This window comes from Mustela nigripes, chromosome 5 (assembly GCF_022355385.1).
Source record: "Mustela nigripes isolate SB6536 chromosome 5, MUSNIG.SB6536, whole genome shotgun sequence".
In the NCBI taxonomy this organism is placed as follows: Eukaryota; Metazoa; Chordata; class Mammalia; order Carnivora; family Mustelidae; genus Mustela; species Mustela nigripes.
This window is the reverse complement of record NC_081561.1, coordinates 38205552-38229631: the sequence shown is the minus strand read 5'-3', so window position 1 is coordinate 38229631 and position 24080 is coordinate 38205552. Positions and strand designations below refer to the sequence as shown.

At 39.3% G+C, this 24080-nt stretch overlaps 2 protein-coding genes across 2 annotated transcripts in view; one reads left to right on the top strand and one right to left on the bottom strand.

Annotated features, from left to right (window-relative positions):
- COL19A1 (collagen type XIX alpha 1 chain) overlaps positions 1 to 647 on the top strand; it is a 308387-nt gene extending 307740 nt beyond the window's left edge. Inside the window, exons 49-50 of the mRNA XM_059399023.1 lie at positions 142 to 219; positions 397 to 647. Of these exons, the coding sequence (XP_059255006.1) occupies positions 142 to 219; positions 397 to 524 (206 nt within the window). The 3' untranslated portion in view covers positions 525 to 647. The remainder of the gene's footprint in view (positions 1 to 141; positions 220 to 396) is intronic.
- An 8584-nt stretch (positions 648 to 9231) lies between these two features.
- COL9A1 (collagen type IX alpha 1 chain) overlaps positions 9232 to 24080 on the bottom strand; it is a 92562-nt gene continuing 77713 nt past the window's right edge. The window contains 3 exon segments of the mRNA XM_059399022.1: positions 9232 to 9997; positions 9999 to 10144; positions 18624 to 18701. Coding sequence (XP_059255005.1) covers positions 9929 to 9997; positions 9999 to 10144; positions 18624 to 18701 — 293 coding nt within the window. The 3' untranslated portion in view covers positions 9232 to 9928.

The following is a 24080-nucleotide window of genomic DNA, read 5'->3' as shown; positions in this document are numbered from 1 at the left end:
CAAAACAGATAGCCAATATACTGTTTAGGTTAAGTGAAGGCGTAACATAAATCACACGGATTAAGAACATGATTCTTGCACGTGCTCTGCTGCCACAGAACTCTCTTACTTCTTGTGTCTCTCTTTTTATGTATCCCTCAGGCTACCGAGGACAGAAGGGAGAAAGAGGGGAGCCTGGCATTGGGCTCCCAGGGAGTCCAGGTCTTCCTGGGACTTCAGGTAATAGTGATATTATCTTCACAACACAAGCAAGCCTCTAAAAACAGGAACCGCACCTTCTCGCCTGTGGCCCTTATGTGTTGCTACAGGTGAAGTTGAATGACCCATGTTGGTTGGAGTGAGGGAGGACGAGCCATATGTGATCTGCATTCTGATGGGGGTCTTTTATTTCATTAGCTCCGGGTTTGCCAGGCTCACCAGGTGCCCCAGGTCCCCAGGGCCCCCCAGGACCTAGTGGAAGATGTAATCCAGAAGATTGCCTCTATCCTGTGTCTCATGCCCGTCAGCGGACAGGTGGGAAATAAACACACCTGAGGAAGACTTGACATTGAGCTATCTTAATACTCTCAACCCCTCATGATATGTGGGTGGCTTTTTTTGTTTGGTTGGTTGGTTTTTGTTTTTGGTAGGCCAGACATTAAAAGCAACAATTGGAATCCTATTCCCTATAGGAATTGGGATATTAGCATTTTCAGCTTTCCCCAAATTCATTCCATTTGTTTTTCTTCACCATTACTATGATTTTTATTCAGGATCTTCTATGAACTAAGCAAGCAAATCTTGTCATTAGTTCTTCAAGATGAAATGACATCTTGTGATTGAGTAGGCTGATGGTGATGTATTTTCTGGACTTATCAACTTGTATTTGGCCTTTGATTTCTGAATTTTAGAGTTTCAAACTTAAAGTTTTCTTGGAGTTTAAATTTACCATCATTGCTAAAACTTTCAACTTTTTTTGACATAGTGCATTGCTCTTGCTCAATGTTTTTTGACTACTTTTATAGCTGAAGAATTCTTATACCATCCTATGTCAATCCTGCTTATGCAGAGAGATAGATAGGCAATAAGAGCTTCACTTCGTAACTCATTTTGGAAAAAAACAAAACAAAACAAAAACCCAGGAGGCTATTTTATCAGGGAGCCCAAATAGCCAACGACTGAAATGATTTTGTTTATTCTGTATAATGAGCTCAGTTCAAAGCAATCACCACTGGCATGAATATGTGCTGCATGAAAAGAGGGGAACAAAGTCCAATTGTACAAGAGTTCCACAAGAAAAGCCCAACACTGCAGCCTCTTCACTGAATTTCTCATTTGGGAAAAAGAAGGCAGTTTTCCCTCAGAGGTGTTTGATGGTGGAGGCATGAAGCTCTCTTTGGTACCTTTGAAGCTTAAATGGCCTAGCAAGGTCTTGGGGTCCTGGTATCCATTTTCCTTCCAGCTGGATCACTCTCCGATTGTAAGACAAGAACTGACCATCAGAACAAAGGATGGGATTTGTAGCAACTGGGAAAGAAACCCCTTGATCTAGAAGATGAATGGGTGGTGTTGACAGATGCGTATTGAGGCGGTGAAGCCCAAAAGCTCTTTCGGAGAAACAGTTATTCTGGAGAACCAGGGCAGCCAAGGATATGCAAGTAGCGCTGGGACGGAAGAGTTAGCACTAACTTCAGCGGGAACAACAGGCACCGTGAAGACCATGTCCTCTGGCAGGAAACAAAAGTATAGCGATCACCAGGCCAATTGCTTTCTGAAGTATTTTTATTGCCTAGCTCTACATTATTTTGAGAGGTTAAAAACAACTGATTTCCTAGAACATTGGGCACGAGGGTGTTGCTGAAATCTAAGCAGTGGGTCCCACAGATGCAGTGAGCATGCCACCCAGAGCCCTTCCTGCCGCAGAAATGGGGAGACCCTGACTCTTCAAAGAGCAGCACAGATTCCAGTTTGGCTGAACAGGCTAGAAGGGTTGCTTTTATTTGTTAATTGGAAAATGAATTTAGAAAAACAAGCCCACTGAGATTGGAACAAGCTGTGAACAGAGTTGTATAGGGAGGCTTTTGTTCAAATGCACCCATGAGCCGAACTGGTTTTCTTTATAGATGAATGAACTGCTGGTCAGGTACTGTCTACATGGCTGTGTACACACACAACCATTTAGTTATTTCGTATTGAATTATGATGTATATTTTAATTCCAAGTTTGTTTCTTTTAACCTCTAAGGTTATTTTATTTATTTCCAATGTTTTTAACTTTAAATTGATTTTTTTTAATTTTCTTTCCTGTGCAATACCTACAATGGTGCTGTGTTTTAGATTAATGATTGGAATATACATATGCATTTTCTTAGTAAAATGAAAAATTATCCCTCCCAAAAATGTACAGAGATCCAAAATCTGGTGCTATGTGTATATCTTGAGGTTTTAATTTGTTGAACTTTAATTTTCTTGAATTTTCTGAAAGCTTACAATTCATCTGCCACTCCTTAATTTACTTGAACTTTTCATGAAGCTAGACATTTTGTATGTTTTCAAAGATTATTTTTTAATATTAGTTACTAGGTTGTTTATCCTTTTGCCTTTTTGCTAGTCCAGAAGTACTTATTTTAGCATGTTCATGTTTTCATGAACTTTTTTGCTGCTGGTGATCAGTGCATTTTTTCCTTGTTTTCTTTGAGTCTTATATATCCATGAAAGGACTCAGTTCATTTTCTTGTTTTATAACTTCTGTTCATTTTAATTCCACAGAATAGGTCATGCATCCTTTCTTATCAATTGTATATTTAGGAACCTTTCTTTGTCTGACTTCCATTAATTGCTGGGCTGGTTTATTCCTGTTCCGAGAATTTGAATTTATTCAGGAGATGAAAGCAGAATGGGGAACATCACGTTCTATGATGCAAATGACAAAATAGAGTACATTAATTCAAGCTCACTTGTTATAACTGACATGTATGACTTAATCTGCCTTGGGGATAAGAAGAAAAATGGGACTTTGTCCACCTGGAATGAGGTCCTCTCACCCTGCTTAACGTTAACCTTCCAACATTTGTTCATTTCTCACACGATCTGCAACCAAGAGCCAAGAGAAAGCCTGGGCCCGGCTAACATAACACCAAATATAGTGGACATTTGGCAGTTGTCTAATTCCCTTACTGTTGAAAAAGTGGATAATTAAGGCCCCAAAGTAGGGTGGGAAATTTTCCCCTCCATAATTTGGTGGTTGCAAACTCTGTTGTATCATTTTATTCCATTCCAAAGCATTTGTTTACTTTCAGATAGATGTTAGTAGCATCCACAGCAGGGAAGAAGAATTATCAAATTTCTTGAATTATCTCTTATTTGGACTTTAGAATAATTATAGGCCATGATGACAATTAGTAATTAAAATTGGCTTTGCCCTATATATAAGTATGTTTGGACTCCAGTCTAACATTTTATACCAAAATCACTTAACACTTTTCACATAGAAATCTTTCTATGCCAAGAACAAGATATGACTTCAATCAATATTCCTAGCCTTTGGAATCTAAAGAAGGAAGAATAATTCAAGAGTTTGTTCACTGTTCTTTCCTGTTCTTTCCTAACCATAAGAGAAACACAACCAGTCTTAACCTTTGAAACTTTTCACTCTGTGATTGTAGTAATTTAATTAATGACTTTAAAGTAATCCCATATGCTATTTCTATATTTCATGGCATTGTTGAAGCTTAAAGTTTTGTCACTTACAGAGCTTAAGTAATTATCTTAAGATACATTGTAAAAATGTCATTTGATGTTTGGATTATAAAATGTTTTTTTATGACTATGTTTTAGGAGTTAAATAAGACTTAGCTTTTCTGCAGTCTTTCTCCTCTATTGAGAACCTGTGATATACCTCCTTTTGTCCACAAGATGGTGTTTAAAGCGACTTGAAACTGAAGAACTGAACAGACTTGCAGAAATACAAGGCTAGAAACAGTTTAGTGGACAACTAAATCAGACCCTTGCCTTTGCACTTTTTTTTTTTACTTTTATAAATAATTTCTTATTAATTTGTTTTTTGTTAATTTATGTTCTTCCTCATTTTAAGTATCTTTACAAATAAGGCACAATAACCTGTGATTCCTTAGCTGTTTCCATTTTATTTCTTAAGTGGATTTATATACCTGCTTAACTTGTACCTTTACTATTGGTAACTTTAGTTTGTATGCTACCCTCATATTTTGGTGATTGACGTGAAAACACCTAAGTATTCATCCTACTTTTCAGACAGGATATTCTTTTTTGTTTTTTTTTTTTTTTTTAAATCAGACAGGATATTCTCTTTTGATGGACAAGTAAAAAGCATTAACCTTATCTCAAGAAGTAGACCATTTATAAAATTACATAATGTCTAAATCTCCATAATATTCAAGGTACTTAAAATTTTTAAATTTAAAAATTAGATTTGTATAACATTTCTATTTTTCTAGAAATATATCACGATTTACAAAAACAGATAAGGAACACTATTTTTCAAATTGCCGTTTTAATTTTCCTAACAGAGGTAATAATACCCTGAGATTGATAATTTCTAGTTTAAATTATACTCTTCAGTCTTCTCAATGAATTCACAGAATTCTTTTGCACATTTTTTCATTGCTTTTGTTCATTTTTTTTCCACATCTACCTGTGTTCACTTTCTTCACACACTCCCAGTGTTCTTTCTTAGAACTTCAGTGCTGAGGGACATATACTCTCTTCCCCGCTCTTCATACACTTTCCTCTCACAGAGACTACCTAGGCTTCTAGGAGGAGGAAATGAAGAAAAGAACTGAATTTCTATATTTTATGCCTTGATACTTCTAAGTGACTTAGCCCATTGAATTCATTTACTAGTTGGCTGGCAGTAGTAGTAGCATTATTTCTATTAATTTTTTTAATTACTAGGAGACTCAGGAAACAAGACAAATGGATGTCTTCAGATTTACTATGTTGGGTAGCTAGAGCTATAATCCAAACATCTTCCTCAACAAAATCATGCCAGGCTAACTGGTGAGTTTAAACTGAATGAAGAACCAGTTGAGCACAGAAAAAAGCTCACTCAGACAAGCAGACCCAGTAGAGCAAAAACTTACCTCAGAGATAAGGCAGGTTTATAAAACCAAAGCTAAGTCTAAGAAAATCTAAATGGAAAACATATTGTGTTCACATAATACAATAATGAGTGATACATGGTACAACTCAAGGAGTTAGCTACTTGCTTCATGAATTTGTCGAAAGTGAATATTAACTTATGGGGTTATTCAATAAGAATTAAGTTCATCAGAAGGGTGTGTGTCATTTGACCATAATAAGCTTATGGGTGTAAAGATGCTAATTAATTTGCAACTTTTTATTTTGCTGTATTATTTAAAGTATATTTTAGGGATGAATATTTTTCGGTGTATTGATGTATTTAAATTCAGATTGTTTTATGGCATATTTTATAACTATTTATTTTTAAAATAACATTTAGGGTGTATTTTTTGCCCATTTTGTTCTCTACCTTACCTCATCCAACTATTCAAGATTTCATTCGACATACTCAAGTTAAGTGGAATGGCACTGGTTTTATTCCAAATCCCACTTGGATATAATGTTTTGAGGCCTTGATTACGATATGTCCATGATACATAATGAGCTTTTCGCTTATCTTAGCAATAAAGGATTTAACCCTAAATCAAGGAATTCTGAGGTGCAGTTATTAACACCGTTTCTGCTCTTCACCACTTCACCATGCCTCATGGCTGAAATCCACATTTCAGCTACATTCTGGGAGGTCTCAGCCACAAAGATACCCCAAAAGCACTTGTATGTCAAGTGTGAGCCACAAAAGTGTCCAGGATACTTGTAACTTGGACTGTTGCAAGGTTCATGTTTATACCATGCTGGAGATGATGTTTTTGCTTGTCATAAGAATCAGTGCTTAGCTCATAATAATTAAGTCTATTACCCATCTCCCTGGCAGCTCATAAAAAGCCTAGTCTAATGATTGTGGAGAAGAATTACAAGCAGAAACAAGTCAGAGAGCAACCCGTCCTTTGCAGCTTTTGTCCCACAAAAGTGGTCTCCTCACTAAAATCATATAAGATTTATTGGTATAGAGGGGCCTGAGCAAGATAAGAAATATCACAGTTAAGTTTTCTCATAAAGTAAGCTCTTACATCATTAATGATGTCAATAGGCAATAAGAAGTTAAATACATAGCATGTTTCCTTAACTGAAATTAATCACATCAAAACACGCCAGTGGATTTACATGTCTGTTTAGACTGGGAAACGCTTTACATAGGTCTTAACTATTCTCATCTTCAGGTCTCCTTATGATATAAGAAATTTAACCAGGTGCTCTCTAAGGAATATTCTTAAGTCTTTACACACACAGATCTTCAAAATAGAGGCCAAAGACACATTCAAATAAATCTTAAAAAGAAAGGTAGTTTCTTGGAGCCAGTTTCCCTCATCTGTTCTCTCTCTAGTTAGTCTTAGAAAACTTGTTGGAGTCAAGAGTAAAATGTGGAAGCATGTTAGGGGAAAGTTAGCATGGATTTATGAAGACTAAAAATAATATCAGCATCCTCTTTCTAATAACTGGATCTAACAAATAGATTACACTTCCCCTAGTTAATCACTTAAAGGACATTTGAGCGTGTGTATTTATAGTCCTACATCGTAATGGTCAACGAATTGTGATTTAGTATTTACTGAGCCAAATGCACTTAATACCACCATCCCAGATCGCAATCTCACTGTAAAGGGTTAAGTACACAACTGAAAAGGATTTGCTTTACCCAATGAAAAAAAGTCTTGACCTATACTGATTGAGCACAAATATTCTTTAATTAAAAATAGTTGAAACCATTTATGTCCACTGCAAAAACTGTAAATGGCAGAATCACTAGTTTGCTAGTATTTTTTTTTCTCATTAGTACTTGTCACTCCTTCTGCCAGGGCTAAGAGAAAAAAAAAAAACGTTCTTGATATTTGGTATGATCTGATGTATTTTTAGTGATCCTCTCCATATACTGGTTTATTTTTAAACTCATAGATATATGCCAGAAACACTGCCGTAGCCAAAATATCAAATAATACAGTCGGAGGTGGTCTTCTAAAGCAGGGATTCACCTTAGCTTGTTTCAGGTAGCAAATAAATCAGATTTTACTAATGATGTTTAAGAATATCAATACTTGTTTAGACAGCTGGGCATATAAAGTGTCTATAATCAAATCAATGACATAATTGATAGACTACTAGTTCGGACTCTTCTGCTAGACAGAGGTCAATTATCCCAAACCATGCCCGTGAATTTATATACTCAGTCAACCTGGGAAGTGATTTCTGTGGTTCTTAACCAAGCTGTCAGATATTTAGGGTTAAAATCATATCGTAATGCCATAGAAGAACTGCCTAGAAATAAATCAGTAATCATTTGCCCTTGAGTAATATGCCAGTTTCTAACCAACCTTAATTATTCACACACTCTTCTCTCAGTGATTGCTCTAGGTGACACTTCACCCAACTCTTAAAAATATCTCGAAGAGGTTTGGAGCTTTGTGTTTTGCTAGAGAGAGGGATTTGGCTTAATTAAATGTTTATCAACTCTCTTCCATTGGAGAGGATTTGCTGGATGCTTGTCTTTGCAATTTCTCAGTCAAGTATTTACTGCTTCTGTAAACTATTTCACTTAACTGAATTTACAATGGATTGTTCCCACCATTTGGAATGTGCTAGTTTTGCATAATCTATTTGTAAGTGGCTGTTTCCAATATTGCTTATGGTATCCGTGGGGCTTGTTGTACAGCCTTTTATATATCAAGTTTGTAAAACAGTTGAATGAACTGTTCTTTGAAATTTTATTTTTTAAAAATTTTCTTATTAATACAATATTCTAGAACTGGGAAACATATTTATTTGGTTATCTAGTTTTTCTTTTGTTGTATTTGATTCTGTCACTCCAGTTAGAATAAAACCATCTTTGTGGAAAGACAAAACAATTTCTTTGCATTTATTTGGTTAGATGTTGCAGCACCTAAAAAGGTTTGCCATTTATATAAAGATCATTTTAAGTAATAATGATGAATCTATTTCCAAAACTTCTCTATTCCACATGAAGGAAAACCATCCTTCTCAGTGTGTGTAAACGGCACTCATTATGCAACCAAGTTAGGATCATTCTCCTTAAGCACAATCCATGTTCAAATCACAGAACTAGATGCTATAAGCAGTTTTAAAGAAATCCAGGTTGGGGGAGGGGAAGGGAGAAGGGAGTGCCTGGATGGCTCATTCCTTAGAGTATGCAACTCTTGATCTCAGGGTCATGACTTCAAACCCCACACTGGGTGTGGAGATTTCTTAAATCAATCAATCAATAAATCTTCTTTTAAAAATTAAGGAAATCCAAATACAAATTAAATAATGATTGGTTTGGTCAAACAAATAGTGCTGAAATTTTTAAATATATAGCAAGTATACACAAGAAAAAAAAAATTGGTATCAAAGATCCTATTGGAGCTCACTCCCCCTTGACTTGAGAGAATTGAATTCCATAAACCAACCAAGGATATCGACTGTTTTGAGCACTGTGCTATGCCCCCAAGAGAAGTTACTGTGACATAAAACTAATATATTAAGTCTGATCAATAGTTTAAAAAAATGTCGATAAAACAGCCATCTGTGTGACGATGTAAATAGCAATAAAGTGCTTGAGTGGTCAGGCAATACCTGTCTTATAGGTCAGAACCCCGTGCTTTAGCTGAGTTGTCGTTATAAAATGTCTAAGAAAAATGGTGAAACATAAATTATTTTTGCGGCAGTGAAGTTCTAAATAGGAAGGTGTTAATGAACCATTGAAACAAAAGCAGTGGTTCCTAACCGAGAAACAAGCACGGAAGTGGTCTATGAAGTCTGAAACAGTCTGCAAACATGTTTGTCCATATGCTCTCATGTGTTTTCCTGGGATGATGGCCCCATGGCTTTCATCAAAATTTCAAAAAGGTCCTTGAAGCTCTCCCTAACGCTGTACACATATACAAGAAGAACTTCTCTCCCCAGGGTAACACCCCCCAGGGAACAGGAAGGGCTTTTTAATTTCTCCATAGGAAAAAAAAGCACTAACATTATAAACATACCTATAGAAATACCAGTCACTAAAAATTTTTCAAAGTATTAAATAAGTTCAGTGACTTCATTGAACACGATTATTTATAAGAAAACATGCAAGAGATTAAGAAATCATGTTTATTTCTTCTTTGGTACAACCAGGGATTTTACCTCAAACCTTGAAAATAAATAACCTCGTTAAAACCGATGAATGGCAGGATGTTAAAATTCCTTCTTTGCTTCACATAGAAGAGCTCAAAACTTTAATGGGCTTGGGAGACAGTACAGTTCAACAAAAATCCAGGCACTACAAAACCGGCACCTGGCGGCCGAGAACCGTGGCGGGCGGCACCTGGGAGCACAGGCTGCTGGGCGTTCTAAGGAGGTTCCAGCAGGTCTGATAATCCTCTGTATAACCCAAACATTAATCTGAGAACATCTGAATAAAAGAGGAAAAGAACTACTCCAGCTAAGGAAAACCAAACCCGCTGTCCTTCTTTATTGGCACCTTGGCCCACGATGTGTCCCATACGCACAGCGCGCTGGATTCAGTTCAACGCCCCGGGAAGAGGATTAGAAATTTATTTAAAGAGAGGGTTTGGGGGGGGTTGTGGTTGTTTTGTGTTTTGTGTTTTGTTTTGTTTTTTTTTAATCTGATGACTCTCCTGTCTACTCTCCAAAGGCAAAGAAAGAGGACTTGTTGAATAGCACCATTGTTTTAAATCCGTCAAATAAGACTTAGGTAATAACGTTGAAGGTAATGCATTGTCGTCTCCTGCCTCGGCTTCGGTGGGGTTTCTCCTCCACCCTCCTTTGCCAGGCACGGTTTATGCAGACGGCCACGCAGCACTAAGCTTTTCACGGATCGGGCCCTTTGCTAAATGCCCGTTGCCCAGCCTGCAGGGTGCAGGAAGCTGGCTCGCAAAACCCAGGAGGGCCAGGAGGGCCCGGGGGGCCAGGTACCCCGGGAATTCCTGCCACCCCTGGGGGCCCTCGCTCGCCATCCCGGCCGTTCCTCCCGTAGCTGGCAGGACCTGGTTCACCTGAAACACAAACGGTTGCACATGTGAACAGGAGAACCCCGGCGGCAGTGAGCTGGCCGCAACGCACCCACCCGGCTCCCTCCCGCAGCCCAGCGGGGTGCACCCAGGGCCTTAGGAAGTGCTTTTGGAAAGGATGGATGAAGATCAATGATGATGGTGAAATATCTTCACTGGACTTGGGTTTCTTAGAAATTAAAAATGAAAGGAGGCCTCAGCATCTCCAATAGGGTAGCCTCTGGCCACACAGGTCTATTGAGCACTGACATGTGGCTAAGTCAAATTGGGATGAATGGTAAGAGTGTAAAACACACCCGGACTTTGAAAAGTGAATGTAAATTTTATATTAGTGTAATTGTTATTAATGTAATTGTTAGCGTAAATGTTATGTTAGTCGCCATCATAGTGTAAAATGTTCAAAATATATTTCATTAATAATTTCTGTTCTTATTACATGATAAAGGGTTAATATTTTAGACACAGTGGCTGAAATAAACTATTATTAAGATGAATTTCACCTGATTCTTTTGACATTGATAATGTGGCTAGTAGCAGGTTTAAAATTATGCACACAACTCTCCTTGTGGCTCACATTGTATTTCTCCAGTAGCCTCATCCCTACGAGGCGAGCAGTCTCCAGACAGGCAGTACGACTACAGCGCAGTGGTTAGAAGCACAGGGGTTAGAGGCAGAGAGCTCTGAGTTCTTGCTCTGCCGTTTGTGAATAGGGTGGCATTAGCAAGTCGTGAATCTTTCAGTTTCTTCATCTCCAAGATGGGATGATACCTTCCTTAAAACTAAACTCCCTGTCTGAAAGCCTCCACTAAGTAGGGGCTATCTGATTGTGAGGATATCACTGACGGATGTCTTAGAAGCCTGTGCAGTGCACCTGCAAACTTCCCAGATGTTTTCCCATCAGGGGCTCACCCCTGGGTGAATTTTATCATGGCCTGCGTTCCTCGGGAGCATTTTGTTCCCTTTGTCACGTTCAAAGGTTGTTTGGTCACACCGTGGGGCACATTCTCTGAGGCAGGGCACCCCATGGCAGGGAGGAATTTCTGCTGAATGCTTACCCACGGCATCACACCAGCAGTGTTTTCCCACTATTAGCGTAACAATGGCAGGAAGCAATCGGTGTGAGACAAATTGCATGTGCCATGATGATACCATTTTATAGAGATCCTCTTTCCGTTTCTGCCCTCCTACCTGGGCCGTTCCGCTGAAACAGTGGACATGTTCACTTATGTATCTGCTTAGATTCAGTTACTTGCCTTCTTTCTTAGTGGTTTTAGTTTTCTTTTTCTATTTTTGTGGTCTTATTACACGTGTCTTTTATTGGTCTTATTATAGTGGTCCAGTCTTAACTAAATGGTCTTATTACATATATCCAGTCTTATTACATATATCTCACATACTTTCATTTACTCATTTTATTTATTTATTTTACTTTTTTTTTTTTTTTAATTTATTTGACAGAGAGCACAAGTAGGCAGAGCAGCAGGGAGAGGGTGAGGGGAAAGGCAGACTCTCCACTGAGCAGAGTGCCCTACCTGGGGCTCGATGCCAGGACCCCGAGATCATGCCAAAGGCAGATACCTAACTGACTGAACCACCCAGGCGCCCTCTCACATACTTTTAGAGGGAAGACAGATCAGAGATTTTATTTTACATATAAGATCTCATTCTACCTGCGATGCTTACAATTAGATCCACGCAAAGCAAGAATATAGAATAACCCATTATTAAGTTTGAATTATTATCTTTGATTCTCTCCATCTCAAGCCTATAGGTAAACAGAGAAATAAGTGATTTCCCCTAATCTATCCCATAAGCCTCCATTTAACTATATTAAGTTGTAGTGAAGCAGATGATTGTATTTTCCTCTAAAGACAAGGGCCCTGAGAAAGTTTTTCCCTAATCAAGAGCACCTGTAAATCAATAAGCCTCTAGCAGAGCCTCTCCAGGTCTCCTGACACAAAGTGGTTGTTCAAAGTCGCTCTTTGAAGGTTTAAAGATAGGCCAGAAAAAGGTGCGCATAAAGGGTAACTTTCACACACCTTAGGTGCAGCAATGTTCCCATGGAGACATACCATGTCTGCTTTCACAAAATCAAATCAGGATGAAGAGGAGAAAATGCCTAAAGGAAAGGTCACAAACCAAATGACCACGGAGGCAGAGCGGATAAGGCAGATCAGGGTAGGCGAACAGGGCGGAACCCAGGAGCCAACCCCTGTTTTTGTAAATCGTTTTAGAACAGAGCCATGGCCATGTGTGTATGTATCACCTACAGCTGCTTTTTCACTACAAGGGCAGAGCGGTCTAACTCGCACAGAGGCCGCAGGGCCCGCAGATCCAAAAACTCTGGTCCTTCCCGGAGAAAGTCTGCTGACCCTTAAGGAAGTAAAGAAATGGCCCTGGATTAAGAATGCCTTGTTGTCTTTACAAGAAGAAAAGTGATAACGCGGCTCTAATGAAAACTGATCTAATGAGAAGTCCCACCTCACTGGTAGGGAGGCCACAGGGAGGACTGAGGCCTGTGGCAGCTCCGCTCCAGCCCACAGCTGCCACGAGGGAAGACAGGCCAGAGCCTGCAGAACCTCTGATAATTGTCAGGGAAAGCTCGAAGCTGAGTTCTTGAATAGGTCTCCGTTTCTAAACCTTAGGATTCAAATTTTTATTGAACATTTGTAGAACCAGCCACGTGCCTAAAACCTTAAACTTAAGGGAATTTATTCTCTACTACACTAGATACTAGAAATCAGAAGGAAAGCTTTTTAGGTTTTCCTATGTGGTGCCCCATCACTACACATTCCAGGAGAGGTTTCTCACTTGCTGCATTTAATCCAGATTCCTGCTCATCCTCTGAAGAAAGAGTTGATGAAGCCATCCTGTGTACCCTCGATTGATTTTATGTAAAGCACATCTAGTCCAATTCTCCCTTGGGCAAACACAGCAAGTGACCTTCGTGAGCTTTTATGATGTCACTGTCATCAAGGTCGTCCTCCTCATCAACACTTACAAACTATTTCCACTTTACCATGGCCATGAACTGTGCTCAACGTTGATCCTATTCTCCTCTTGTGTGAACTGAGAGTTCAGAAGGCTAAATAATCGTCCATTGTCACATAGCTAGAGGGTGTTGCAGCTGGAAACAAGGGCTCTTCACCGCCCCTCCAATCCAGCCTTACCCCCATAGCCACGGATGAGCTAACTCTGCCGCGGTGTGTGCGCCACTGCGCATGTGCATGCGTGGGCCTGCACGGCAAGTGTGTGTGTGTGGGGGGGGGGGGGGGGTGTTTTTTCTTTAATTCTTTGCACCTGAATTGACTAGGACGTAAAAAGAGGAACAGTCTACAAGAGTAATACTGATTCTTCTGGAGCTCTATGTATCCTAAGAAACTAAAGATATTTTTACTGAGGTTTTTGTCCTGTAGAAATGACCAGGGGAAGAAACCAGGCGTCACATAACAGATCGTCAGTTTCCGGTGAGCCCAGACCCTGGGCATTTACTCTCCAATGTTCTTGTTACTGTTTAGGAATGTAATTTTGGGGTGACACTAGGTCACAGTCCAAATCATTCAAGAAGTCCAGCAGCTTCATTAGCAAATATCTGTAAACTAGCCTCCAACTCCTCAGAAGAAAACAGATCTGAAGTGTTCTCATTATGCTTTGTCTGCCTCATGGGTGTGTTAGCTGCACTAACCAGCTAATGATTACACAGTTTTCTGAAATTTCAAGGGCCTATAAAAATGTTATGGCCAAACAGTGTTATTTTTAAAAATAATGTGTTATTCTCTGTGTGAACACTAGAGGGTAGTCATGTTACACTGACAGAGACCAGTCCCCCCTGGAACATTCTGAAGGATCTAACACGTGGGGCAGAGTGAAAGGGACCCTATAAAGGCCTTAAAAAAAAACCACCTGCAAGTAATTTTCAGCATTAATTTATCCACGGGTTATGTAAAATATGTGTCAGAGACTTCCTTACAGTTCTCACCTTATTCTGAAGCTTACTTTTGTGGTGTTTAACAAAGCATATATGTTTAAGGAATTGGCATAAAATGGTTTGTGTATTTAAGATCCCCACAGCCAAATATAATAGTTGCAGTGACAGAAATAGGATAAATGGCTACTGCTAAACCAGGCTACACTGAATGTGCCTTTGGTCTGGGGCTTGTTGGGGGTTTTTCCACTCAGTATTCACAAGTAAAGCTCACCTCTGGGCAAATTTTGCCTAAGAAACCTAAGTAGCCCAGTTGCCTAGCATGACCCTGTACAAAGCCAGATCTACCCTTCTCTCCTCATCCCAGAAGGGAAAGCATGTCAACCCACAGGCCACATTCCTGGTGGTCACAAACTTCTGTGTCCTTATCTAACTGGCTTCTTCCCCTCATGAGTTTGAATGCACAGTGGAGATCAGAACCTATTCTTAAAATGTTTCCTTAAAATCCTCAGAGCGGCAAGGAACTGGTCCCAAGCAGGCAAATTCAGAGGCAGCAGGCGTAGAGGGTTACTTTTAATGAGACAACCCAATCAAGCGATACCACCAAAGGCCTGTGGTAAGTAACTGAAGGTAGGGGCAGGAGGTTGAGGGCATCTAAAGCCCCAGGGATCTCTATTGTGATCTGCTCTGCTCTGTGAGAGACAAAAAGAAGTCAAGACATTAAATGGTTATGGGACATGCTGAAGTTACATGGCTAGAGTGGCAAAGACTAAGCTAAAGACAAACATGACTGGAGAGCCAGCTCAACATTCTGTCTACTACATGAACCTGGACCTAGAAAGTATGAGTATCTGCCTCTGTCACTGATTACCTAAGAGACCTTTGTCAGAGCAGGTGACCTTTGTAAGTCTGTATTTTCTCAAACACGAACAGAGGAATACAAAAGGATCATAGCTAAGTTTGCAAAATGCCGGCCATATGCCAGGCACTGTTCTAAGTGTTTCACATGTATTCATGGGTATGTAGATCTTCCTGAATAACTCTAGAGGGTACATGTGCTTATTAACCTTGTGACACGGAGGGGAATGGAAGCGTCAAGAGGTGAGGTAGCTCCAAGGAAGTGACAGCGCGGTGTTTGAACCCTGAAAGCCTGACTCCAGAGCCTGTCCTCCCTAAGTACCCATTCTGCCTCCCTCGGGCTGTGGGAAACAGACTGGAGGATATGGGAACTTCTTAGACAAAGAGCCCTACAGCCAATCTGCATGGTGGTTTTAATAATGATCTATGGTCCATATGAAGCAGCGTACCATCACGGCCCAAAGGGCCACTAAACACTAGACACTGAACAGAGAGATCTGATATGGAAAGGAGATGAAGAACTAAAACTAACTACAAAGAGCAAAGGAATTCTGATAACTGATAGATAATTAATGTATTAGCTACCTTTTTTTCAAATATATCCTATATCAGATATGTTTGCATCAGAAAGAATGATCAAATGAAGTTTTTTCACCCAGGAGGATTTAAGTCCCAAATCCAAGTCCCAATAGAAGACAACAAGGAAAGTTGCAGGATATCCTGTTCTGCAGGAGGTTTATTTTAGGTACCAGACAAGAACCCTGCACAGAGTGCTATTAGAAGTTCCTCCAGGCCCTAAAGTCCTATTACTATTACCTTTGTGAGCGCCCAGAAACCACATTTCTAATCACATTCCAGGTTCTGCCAGGGAAATTTAAAAGCCCAGCCTCTCAGTGGACAGTGAACTCGTTTAATAATTTACTGTGAACCAGTACTTAGCATTTATGATTTGGAGTCGGAAGTCACCCAATGTCATAGAGCTAGTAAGTGACAGAGTCGGAATTTGAACCCAGGATATCTGAACTGTGGAGCTCCAGATAGCTCACTTGCCCAGTACGAGCTTAAGGAGACGAATGACTCAAATAGCTCTTGTTTCGGGAGTGATGGATTGGGGAAATTGTCAGCTAAGCGTATTCATAGCGTAGACGAGAGAATGTGAGCTGACCTAAAAACCAGAGAAAACCAAAGCACCCAGCTGATGCTTCGAGGTTTGGGGGGAACATAAACCCTTTGTGCCTGTGCACTAAAGCACTTGCAAAACTGTGTGCTTTTGAAGAGTGGCCCAGGCTTTTAAAATATAATCTGAAACTCAGATTTCCCACTAAATAATGTCAGATATCCTCTCAAGGGAAATAGAATAAAAGCCCAGATTTCAAAGTGTACCAGGAAGCAAGGGACCAGGACTGGCAAGAGGCAGAAAGGAAAAGGCAAAGGGCAGGTGCCCCAGTCCTGAAATAGCCAACAACTGTTGTTAACAAAGCATATTTAAGTATTAAATTCAAGACCAGCTATAACAAATTCATTTTTTCCTAAGGGAGACAAGATGGGGACCAGGCAGAGCTGCCGGGGATGAGCTTGTCCTGCCTTAACCATTGTGCCCAGCACATGTCTGAGGAACTAAAAAGCAAACCAGGGACGCCCCCTTCTGGGAGAGCAATGGCCCCAGAGCACAGGGGAACCGGTCCGGGTCAGATCCAGCAACTCTGAGTGCAATTACTGCAGATGGAGACTGACACGTCCCCTCGTGACAGGCTGGGGCACTGCAGGTACAGAGCTGGGTCTGCCTCAGTTTTCCCATTTGAAACCCACAACATGGTTTATCAACAGAGTGTTGGAAACTAACAGTCACCAGAAATGATCATCTATTTCTGCTAAAGGAAAATCTCGCCAAGAATACAAGTTGCTGGTCTGCGAAATGTTACATGATCTGTCAACAAAGTGGGAGAAGGAGAAATTGTAAGGCAATCCTATAATATATAGATCATTAAATAGATTGGAATGATATTTTTATCAGCTTTAAACCACCTATCGCTACCACTGATAAAGGAGGAAAGCACTCAGTAAGTTTTATTTCCGTTTCCTCTATTCAACATCCATGAGTGGATGCAGAATTTATCATACACTGAAATCTTCTCTTGGTCCCGTGTAGCTTCAACCAGATTTTCTTTCCTTTTCCAATCATAAAAACCTCCTTTTCCAATCATGAAAATTTATCAATTTGTGAAAGCATTTTGACAGACCCATGAATCACAGTTTTGCATAGCAGTGTTTGAACCGTCTCCAAATGTATTCATATTTTTTTAAAAAAATGTTAATGAGAGAGCAATTCCCAGGAGCAATGAAATGGATAATGAGAAAGCAGTGATGTTTTTGGCTGCAATTAGAAGCATGATTGAATAGGTAAGCCTGTCAGAATTGGAAAATGAGCATTTCTTTTTCTACATTTCCCTACACCAAGTTTTCCAAATCCACTGTGGAAGCGTGGACCACCCTTTCTCGGCAGATCCTCTCACCCTGATTCCCAGCATTCGCTGGGAGGCTACATATCATTCAGGCGCTTAAACCGAAGTGACTTTCTGTGCTGCTTCTGTGGTGGGGCTGGTAGGCCATTTCCCAGAGGATGAATGTGTGGCAGCTTAGGCTGTGGGGACAGAGTAGCCAGTGTGTAAAGACAGAACAGACGCCCAGTGTGCAAAACCAGGCTCTCCACACAGAGGCAACTTTGTCACCTCAGCCAGGGCAGCTGTGCTACGTGGCTCGTGCATGGTTCTTTGTGGCTATATGAATAGGAATGTTCAGGTTTATTTTATTTATTTACTTTGGATCTGGGTTTCTGGAGGGTCTGGATATTTGAAACAGGAGCTTGTAAAATAAGACTTCGGTTACCCCCTATGCAACATGAGTAGTTTGAAAACTTGGATTAATTTTCTTGTTGCTCTGACTTTTTGGTCATTTTGGGAAACTATCAATGAGGCTAACAACGGCTAGGACCTCATTCATTCAGAATTTTCTAACAAGTGCATTGTGGCTGGACCTTGACACGAGTTTTTAAAGTCATCTCTTCAAGAAATTAATATTTTAAGCCCTGACACTTGTTTTCTCATGAGGAACACAGGCATGAAGGGGTACCTGGGTGGCTCAGTGGGTTAAAGCCTCTGCCTTCGGCTCAGGTCATGATCTCAGGGTTCTGGAATCGAGCCCCACATCAGGCTCTCTGCTCAGCAGGGAGCCTGCTTCCCCCTCTCTCTCTGCCTGCCTCTCTGCCTACTTATGATCTCTCTCTGTCAAATAAATAAATTCTTTAAAAAAATAAAAAATTTTTAAAAATTAAAAATAAACAGGAAACTATCAACGAGGCTAACAATGGCTAGGACCTCATTCATTCAAAGTTTTCTAACAAGTGCACTGTGGCTGGACCTTGACACAATTTTTTAAAGTCATCTATTCAAGAAATGAATATTTTAAGCCCTGACACTTGTTTTCTCACAAGGAACAGAGGCATGATTTACAATTCTTTTAACTCTTCCTTAAAGTTGGTCTTGAAAAATCTGTGCCAGCCGTTACTGAGAATCACATGACAGGCATAAGTAATTAAAGGGCAAGTCTTTATAATGGTATCCAATTCAGACTGCACACTCGCTACCAATTTCTCAACCCTGTGCTGCCGTATAACACACTTACCTGGGAGACCTGTTGCTCCAGGCAAGCCCTTCGGACCTCTTCCTGGAGGGCCACGTTCCCCTCTTTCTCCCAAGTCACCTGCATGTCATTAGAGAAATGTTATTTTTCTGTATGCTTATAAAAAGAAAGTTCCATATTTTTAGACTTTCAGCAGACCCAGCGTTGAGAAAGCAAAATCTCATGAAGTTGCCACAAATGAGGTTGTAGTAAATACATAGCCAGGCAAAACATAAGTCAATTATATGAAGAGATCTAAGGGGATAAATCAAATAATCATGTTCATTAAAGGATAAACAAACTAAAATATCTAATGATCAACATTCAGTAAACCAAGAATCAAATGCTGCCTCCTTAACATGATAAAATATATCTACCTCAACCGGAGAGTTAGGGTAACGCCTATTGGGAAACATGAGAAGCAGTTCCACTACACACACAGCATCACAGAGATGCCCATGTTATCATTAGTATTTGTCATTTAGTTTGAGAGTCGAAAACATCCCTCTTTTTAAGTGGCATCAGTGTGTATCTTAAATCCTTGAAAATCAACTCAAAATCTACTACAAGCAATGAGAGTAATTCAGCAAAGGAGCAAGATACAAAATTAATATATGAAAACCAGTTGTTTTCATATATACAAACAACCACCAGAACTAAGATGTAGTGAAAAAATATCCTATTTATCATAACAATTAAATTAATAACAAGGAAGAAGTTTAATCAGAAATATGCAAATCCAACATTAAAAAATTAACATTTCTGAAGGATACAAAGGACTTGACAACTGTTCGTAGGTGGAATGACATCAACACAAAAAGGTGTTGACTTCTCCCTAAGATGAAGTTTCGTCATGTTCCCAATAAAAATTTTTTTAACAAAAAAGGGAATTCTGAAGTTTGTACAGAAAAATGCATAAGCCAGAATAGCCACAAAAACTCGAAAAATAAAAGGTATATGAGGGAATTAATCCTACCACGTATTAAACCAATTAACATGGTGTGGTACTGGTACATGAATAGATAAACCACTGAAACAGCCCCAAAACAGGTTTGGATACATAAAGGATTTTGTTTTGTAATAAACATGCCATCTTAAAGTGGGAAGCAGTCAAACAAGTCAATAAATGGTGTTTGAAAAAGTGGGAAACCAGCTGGAAAAAGAAAAGTTGAATCTGTTCCTCACAACATAATCTGGGATATATTATAAGTGGATCAAACATTTAAATGTATAAGAACCAGAAGAAAGCAAGGGAGAAATATTTTATAACTTCAGATTTGAGTTGGCCTTTCTGTTATGATTCAAAATATGAAGAGTTCCTAAAATCTATACAAAAAGGTCAACAACAGTAAAAAGAATATATAAGCAAAAAAGCCACTAAAAGGAAACAAAAATAAGTCTGGAATATATGAAAAATTCCTTGACTTCACTCTCACATCAAAATAAATGGATATTTAAAATAACACAAAAGCTACTTTGAATGATAAGATCGGCAAAAATTCCAGAGTTGAATCAAACATATGTTAGCAAGTATGTGGAAAAACACATCATTACATATCGCTAATAACACTGCAAACTGAGACAGTCTCTTGGAGGGTAATTTAACAATATCTATCAAAATTACAAATGGTAGTACCATTTTACCTGGCACTTCCACTTCTGGGAATTCATCGTAGGAACATAAATGTTATGCTGATATTTACACAAAGATGAAATTGTGTGGTCCACAGCAGCCTTGCGGTAATGGCAGGAGATGGGAAACTAAATGTCCACGAGAGGGTTAAATGCGTTATGCTACTCCTGCAAAATGGTATACTATGCAGCTATGAAGAAGAACCAGGAAGCTCTTTAAAATGATCTCAAAACATATTGTTCAGTGAAAAAAATTTAAGGTCCAGATCACTACTAAAGGGCAATACGACTTGTTTCTAAAAGGCTATAGAGAGTGTATGTAACCGTATATTGTACATCATCACTGGCAAAGATATGTAGGAAACTAATAAAAGGGATTATCTCATGGGAAGGATAAAGGAATCTAGGCAGATGGGAGACCAGAGTGGGAGAAAAACTCTTCAGTAAATATCTTTTCATATATTTTAAATTCTCAAACATTGTAAATTTAGTATTGCTGAAAATAAATTAATGAATTTTCAAAATTTTAAATGTGCTATCACAAGTGCCCACGCTTCACTTGTGATTCATTATTTACAGGGAATATGCTTTGGATTACAACCAACCATGTTTATTTGCAAGACAGTTGATTTTCAGCCACAGAACCAAGTTTCATTAATTATCCTGGCCCCTGCAGAGAAACCCAGAAACTTGGCCTCATTAACAAAGTGCCCTAATACCTAGTCAACTGCTCCTAAATGACGTTTATGGCTCATAGTAGAAGGCATTATTCTACTATCCCATTGGCATAGTATTATATTATCCCACTACTCTTGTAGAAGATGCAGTACATTTTTCAAGATTTTATATGTGATCATTTTTTCCAAACATTTGTATCAGCCCAACTTGATTCAATATTGAGTCAAGTTTGTTAGAATTTTAAAAAACAAAAGCATGCATGCCAAAATAGTAAAAAACAAAAATAAAAACAACAAAAAAAAAACCTCTAATTACGAAGTGAATGTTTAGTTACCATACTTTGATTTGAGCTGTGAATGTCCTTGTATGAATATTTTTTTATCATGAGTCAAATATATTTTAAAAACAATTTTAAAATTATATAAACACTGTGTGAGGATACAGAGCTCAAGTTGAACTCATTCACATAAGCTTTTTTTTTACACTCATCAATATGGCCTTACTATATTAGGAAGATAACGATAATTAGCATTTTAAAAACGAAGAACTTCAGCGCTCTTGTTAACTTAGCAATTTAAATGTCATATCACTGTAATTCTGGGGGCTAGCAACGAGAAGAGAACCAATAAATGTGCCACATTTTCCGAAGATAGGGGAAGATTATAAATTAAAATGTAACTTCCACGCAAACCGTGAAAGTTAAACACTTTGTATTACGAAGCCACATCCCCTTTAAAATGTCGCTTGCAAGGAAGGTCTTAGTCGTGATCCTGCCTTGCGGTTGTCATCAATTGTAGACACACAATTTTTAGAAGGGCTCCAGGACAGAGGCACAGGGCAAGCTGCTGGTCCTTCCCAGCCCGGGGAGCTGCGGCCTGGCTCTGTGATCCCTGGGGTCAATCCGCTCCTTCAAACCCTGATCATGGCTTCTTTCGACATTTCTGAAAACTGGCTCAGGGAACTAAAGGTGCACCTTTATTAGCTAGCCTACTGTGTGGAAAAACAGAGGGAGCTTGTCAAATGAGCTTTAGATAAGGTAAAAAGGGAAACGTGCAGTGTAAGTAGCAAAACAGCTCCGTCAGAACAGAGTGGCTAAAATGAAAGAAATTCTCATTGCTCCATGGTTGCTCTTTATTTATTTGAAAGCTATAACTGACACTCCAACCCCATGCAAACTGACTAATACCAAAAAAAGAGTTAGTCACGGTAATGACGTGTATATTTTCTCAAGCCGTCATTTACATGGTGACACATCGTTTGACTCACATGAAAATATCTAAAAATAGATATATAGCCTTACTCAAAGGAACTTAAAATTAATCCAAACCATGAACATTTAAAAATAGTATTTATGACACAGAATTTATGACCCAGAAGACCAATACTAAACAAAGTAAACATAAGCCAATTAGATATCTCTCATGTTTCTGCTTGAATAGACATGTAAAATGTACCCGTGGCATGGGTCTTGGCCCTCTTTGTATAATATTGCACAAAACATGTCCATGAAAAACAAAAAAATTATAAATATGATTTAAGATTTGAGTATGATTTCTGGCAGATATTTCTACTAGCTCCTACTGAAAATGTTTCACTGTGTTTTGCAGACTAATTGCTTAGGAAAAAATGATTTTATTAAAGACATAGTTTGAACTACTCAACGCTTTAGTAAAATTTATTTGTTCATTATCTGTGGAGTAATTTCCCTCGAAAAAGACTCTCAAAGTAATATGTTGAGCAAGACTCAGACTATCCCTTTATTAGGCATGGGAAAAAGACAGCAGGGAACATTGAAATACATCTCTTCTCTAACTGGCTGAATAGTTAAGTTTCAAATGCTGGACTATTTGTTCTCTGGGAAAAATTGACATGTAACCTTTGGCTAGTGGGACATTATATGTTTTCAATTACATATTACTGTTACAATGTATGTGGTAGGACAAGAAAGGTCAAGTCTGGTTACCTAGAATTCTACATTTCCAAATCTGTGACAGCATTGATTGATAAAATTCAAAGACAGCACTCCTTCCTTCCTTCTCACACCCCAAAGTTCAAGAAGTAAGACAGAAAAGATCCTGCTTTAAAGGAACCCAGTGATTATAAAGGGATGGAGGAAGGTGGGGGAAAAAGTCCTTCAGAAAAAAGAAAGACTATATCTCTTCTAGATTATAGACTATGTCATAAATACTAAAGAAACATTAGTCTCTTAGACGATCAAACAATGCTTGGTGAATAAACTCTGTGCCAGGGGGCATTTTCCAGTTTCCAAATATAGAAATATATTTTTCTTCCCTTCAAAATAAGGTCCATCTGTTAGAGCCAAGTCAGCCCAACACAGCCACAATTCTGTGCTTCTAGGAGCTTCCCAGGACACTTCCTGGACATTTCACCTTTGTTTCCTGTGGTTTCCAACCCTAGTTGTATATTAAAATCCCATGGGTGTGTTTTTAAATCCTGCTGCTCAGACCTATTAAGCCAGAATCTGGGAATGGGATCCAGCCGTGGATAGTTTTTAAAACTCCCCAAATGATTCCACGGTGCACCCCAGGCTGAGAAATACAGCCTTAGGCAGATGCTACTAGCATAGCAAGTAGACATAGACATTCTTATTTCTTAGAAAATAAAATGGGACTTCAGGCGAGTTCTCTTACTAACTCAAAGTTAGGTTTTATCCCACATATGAAGACTTCCTTTTAGCCAAAGAAAACAGGGCTGGGATTCCTGTAGCCTACAAGGTGTTTCCTTTTGGCAGGAAGATGGGTGACTGCCCCAGGGCATCAGATTCATCGGGAGACTTGTTAGAATGCAGAAGGCTGGGCCTCCCCTGCCGCGTCTCGGATCCGGGGACCAGGGTGGGGTGGAGAATCTCTATTCCAGACGGGGTTCCTGGCCGTGCTGACGCTCCAGGGGGCATGCTCTCACAACCACTGCTCACAAGGGAACTGAGGAGAAAAGCTGAGGAGTCACCTTGAGCTCTGGTGCCACAGAAACAACTAAGTCAACAATCCACTCGAGGCAGCAGAGTTTCTTGGAAACCGAACAGAGTGAATGGGGACTAACCACAGAGAGAGTCCCTACTCCTGAGTTCCTGAACCAGGAGCTAAAAGCAGGACAAAGATGAGCTGCGATGAGCTTCTTTCAAAGAAAATA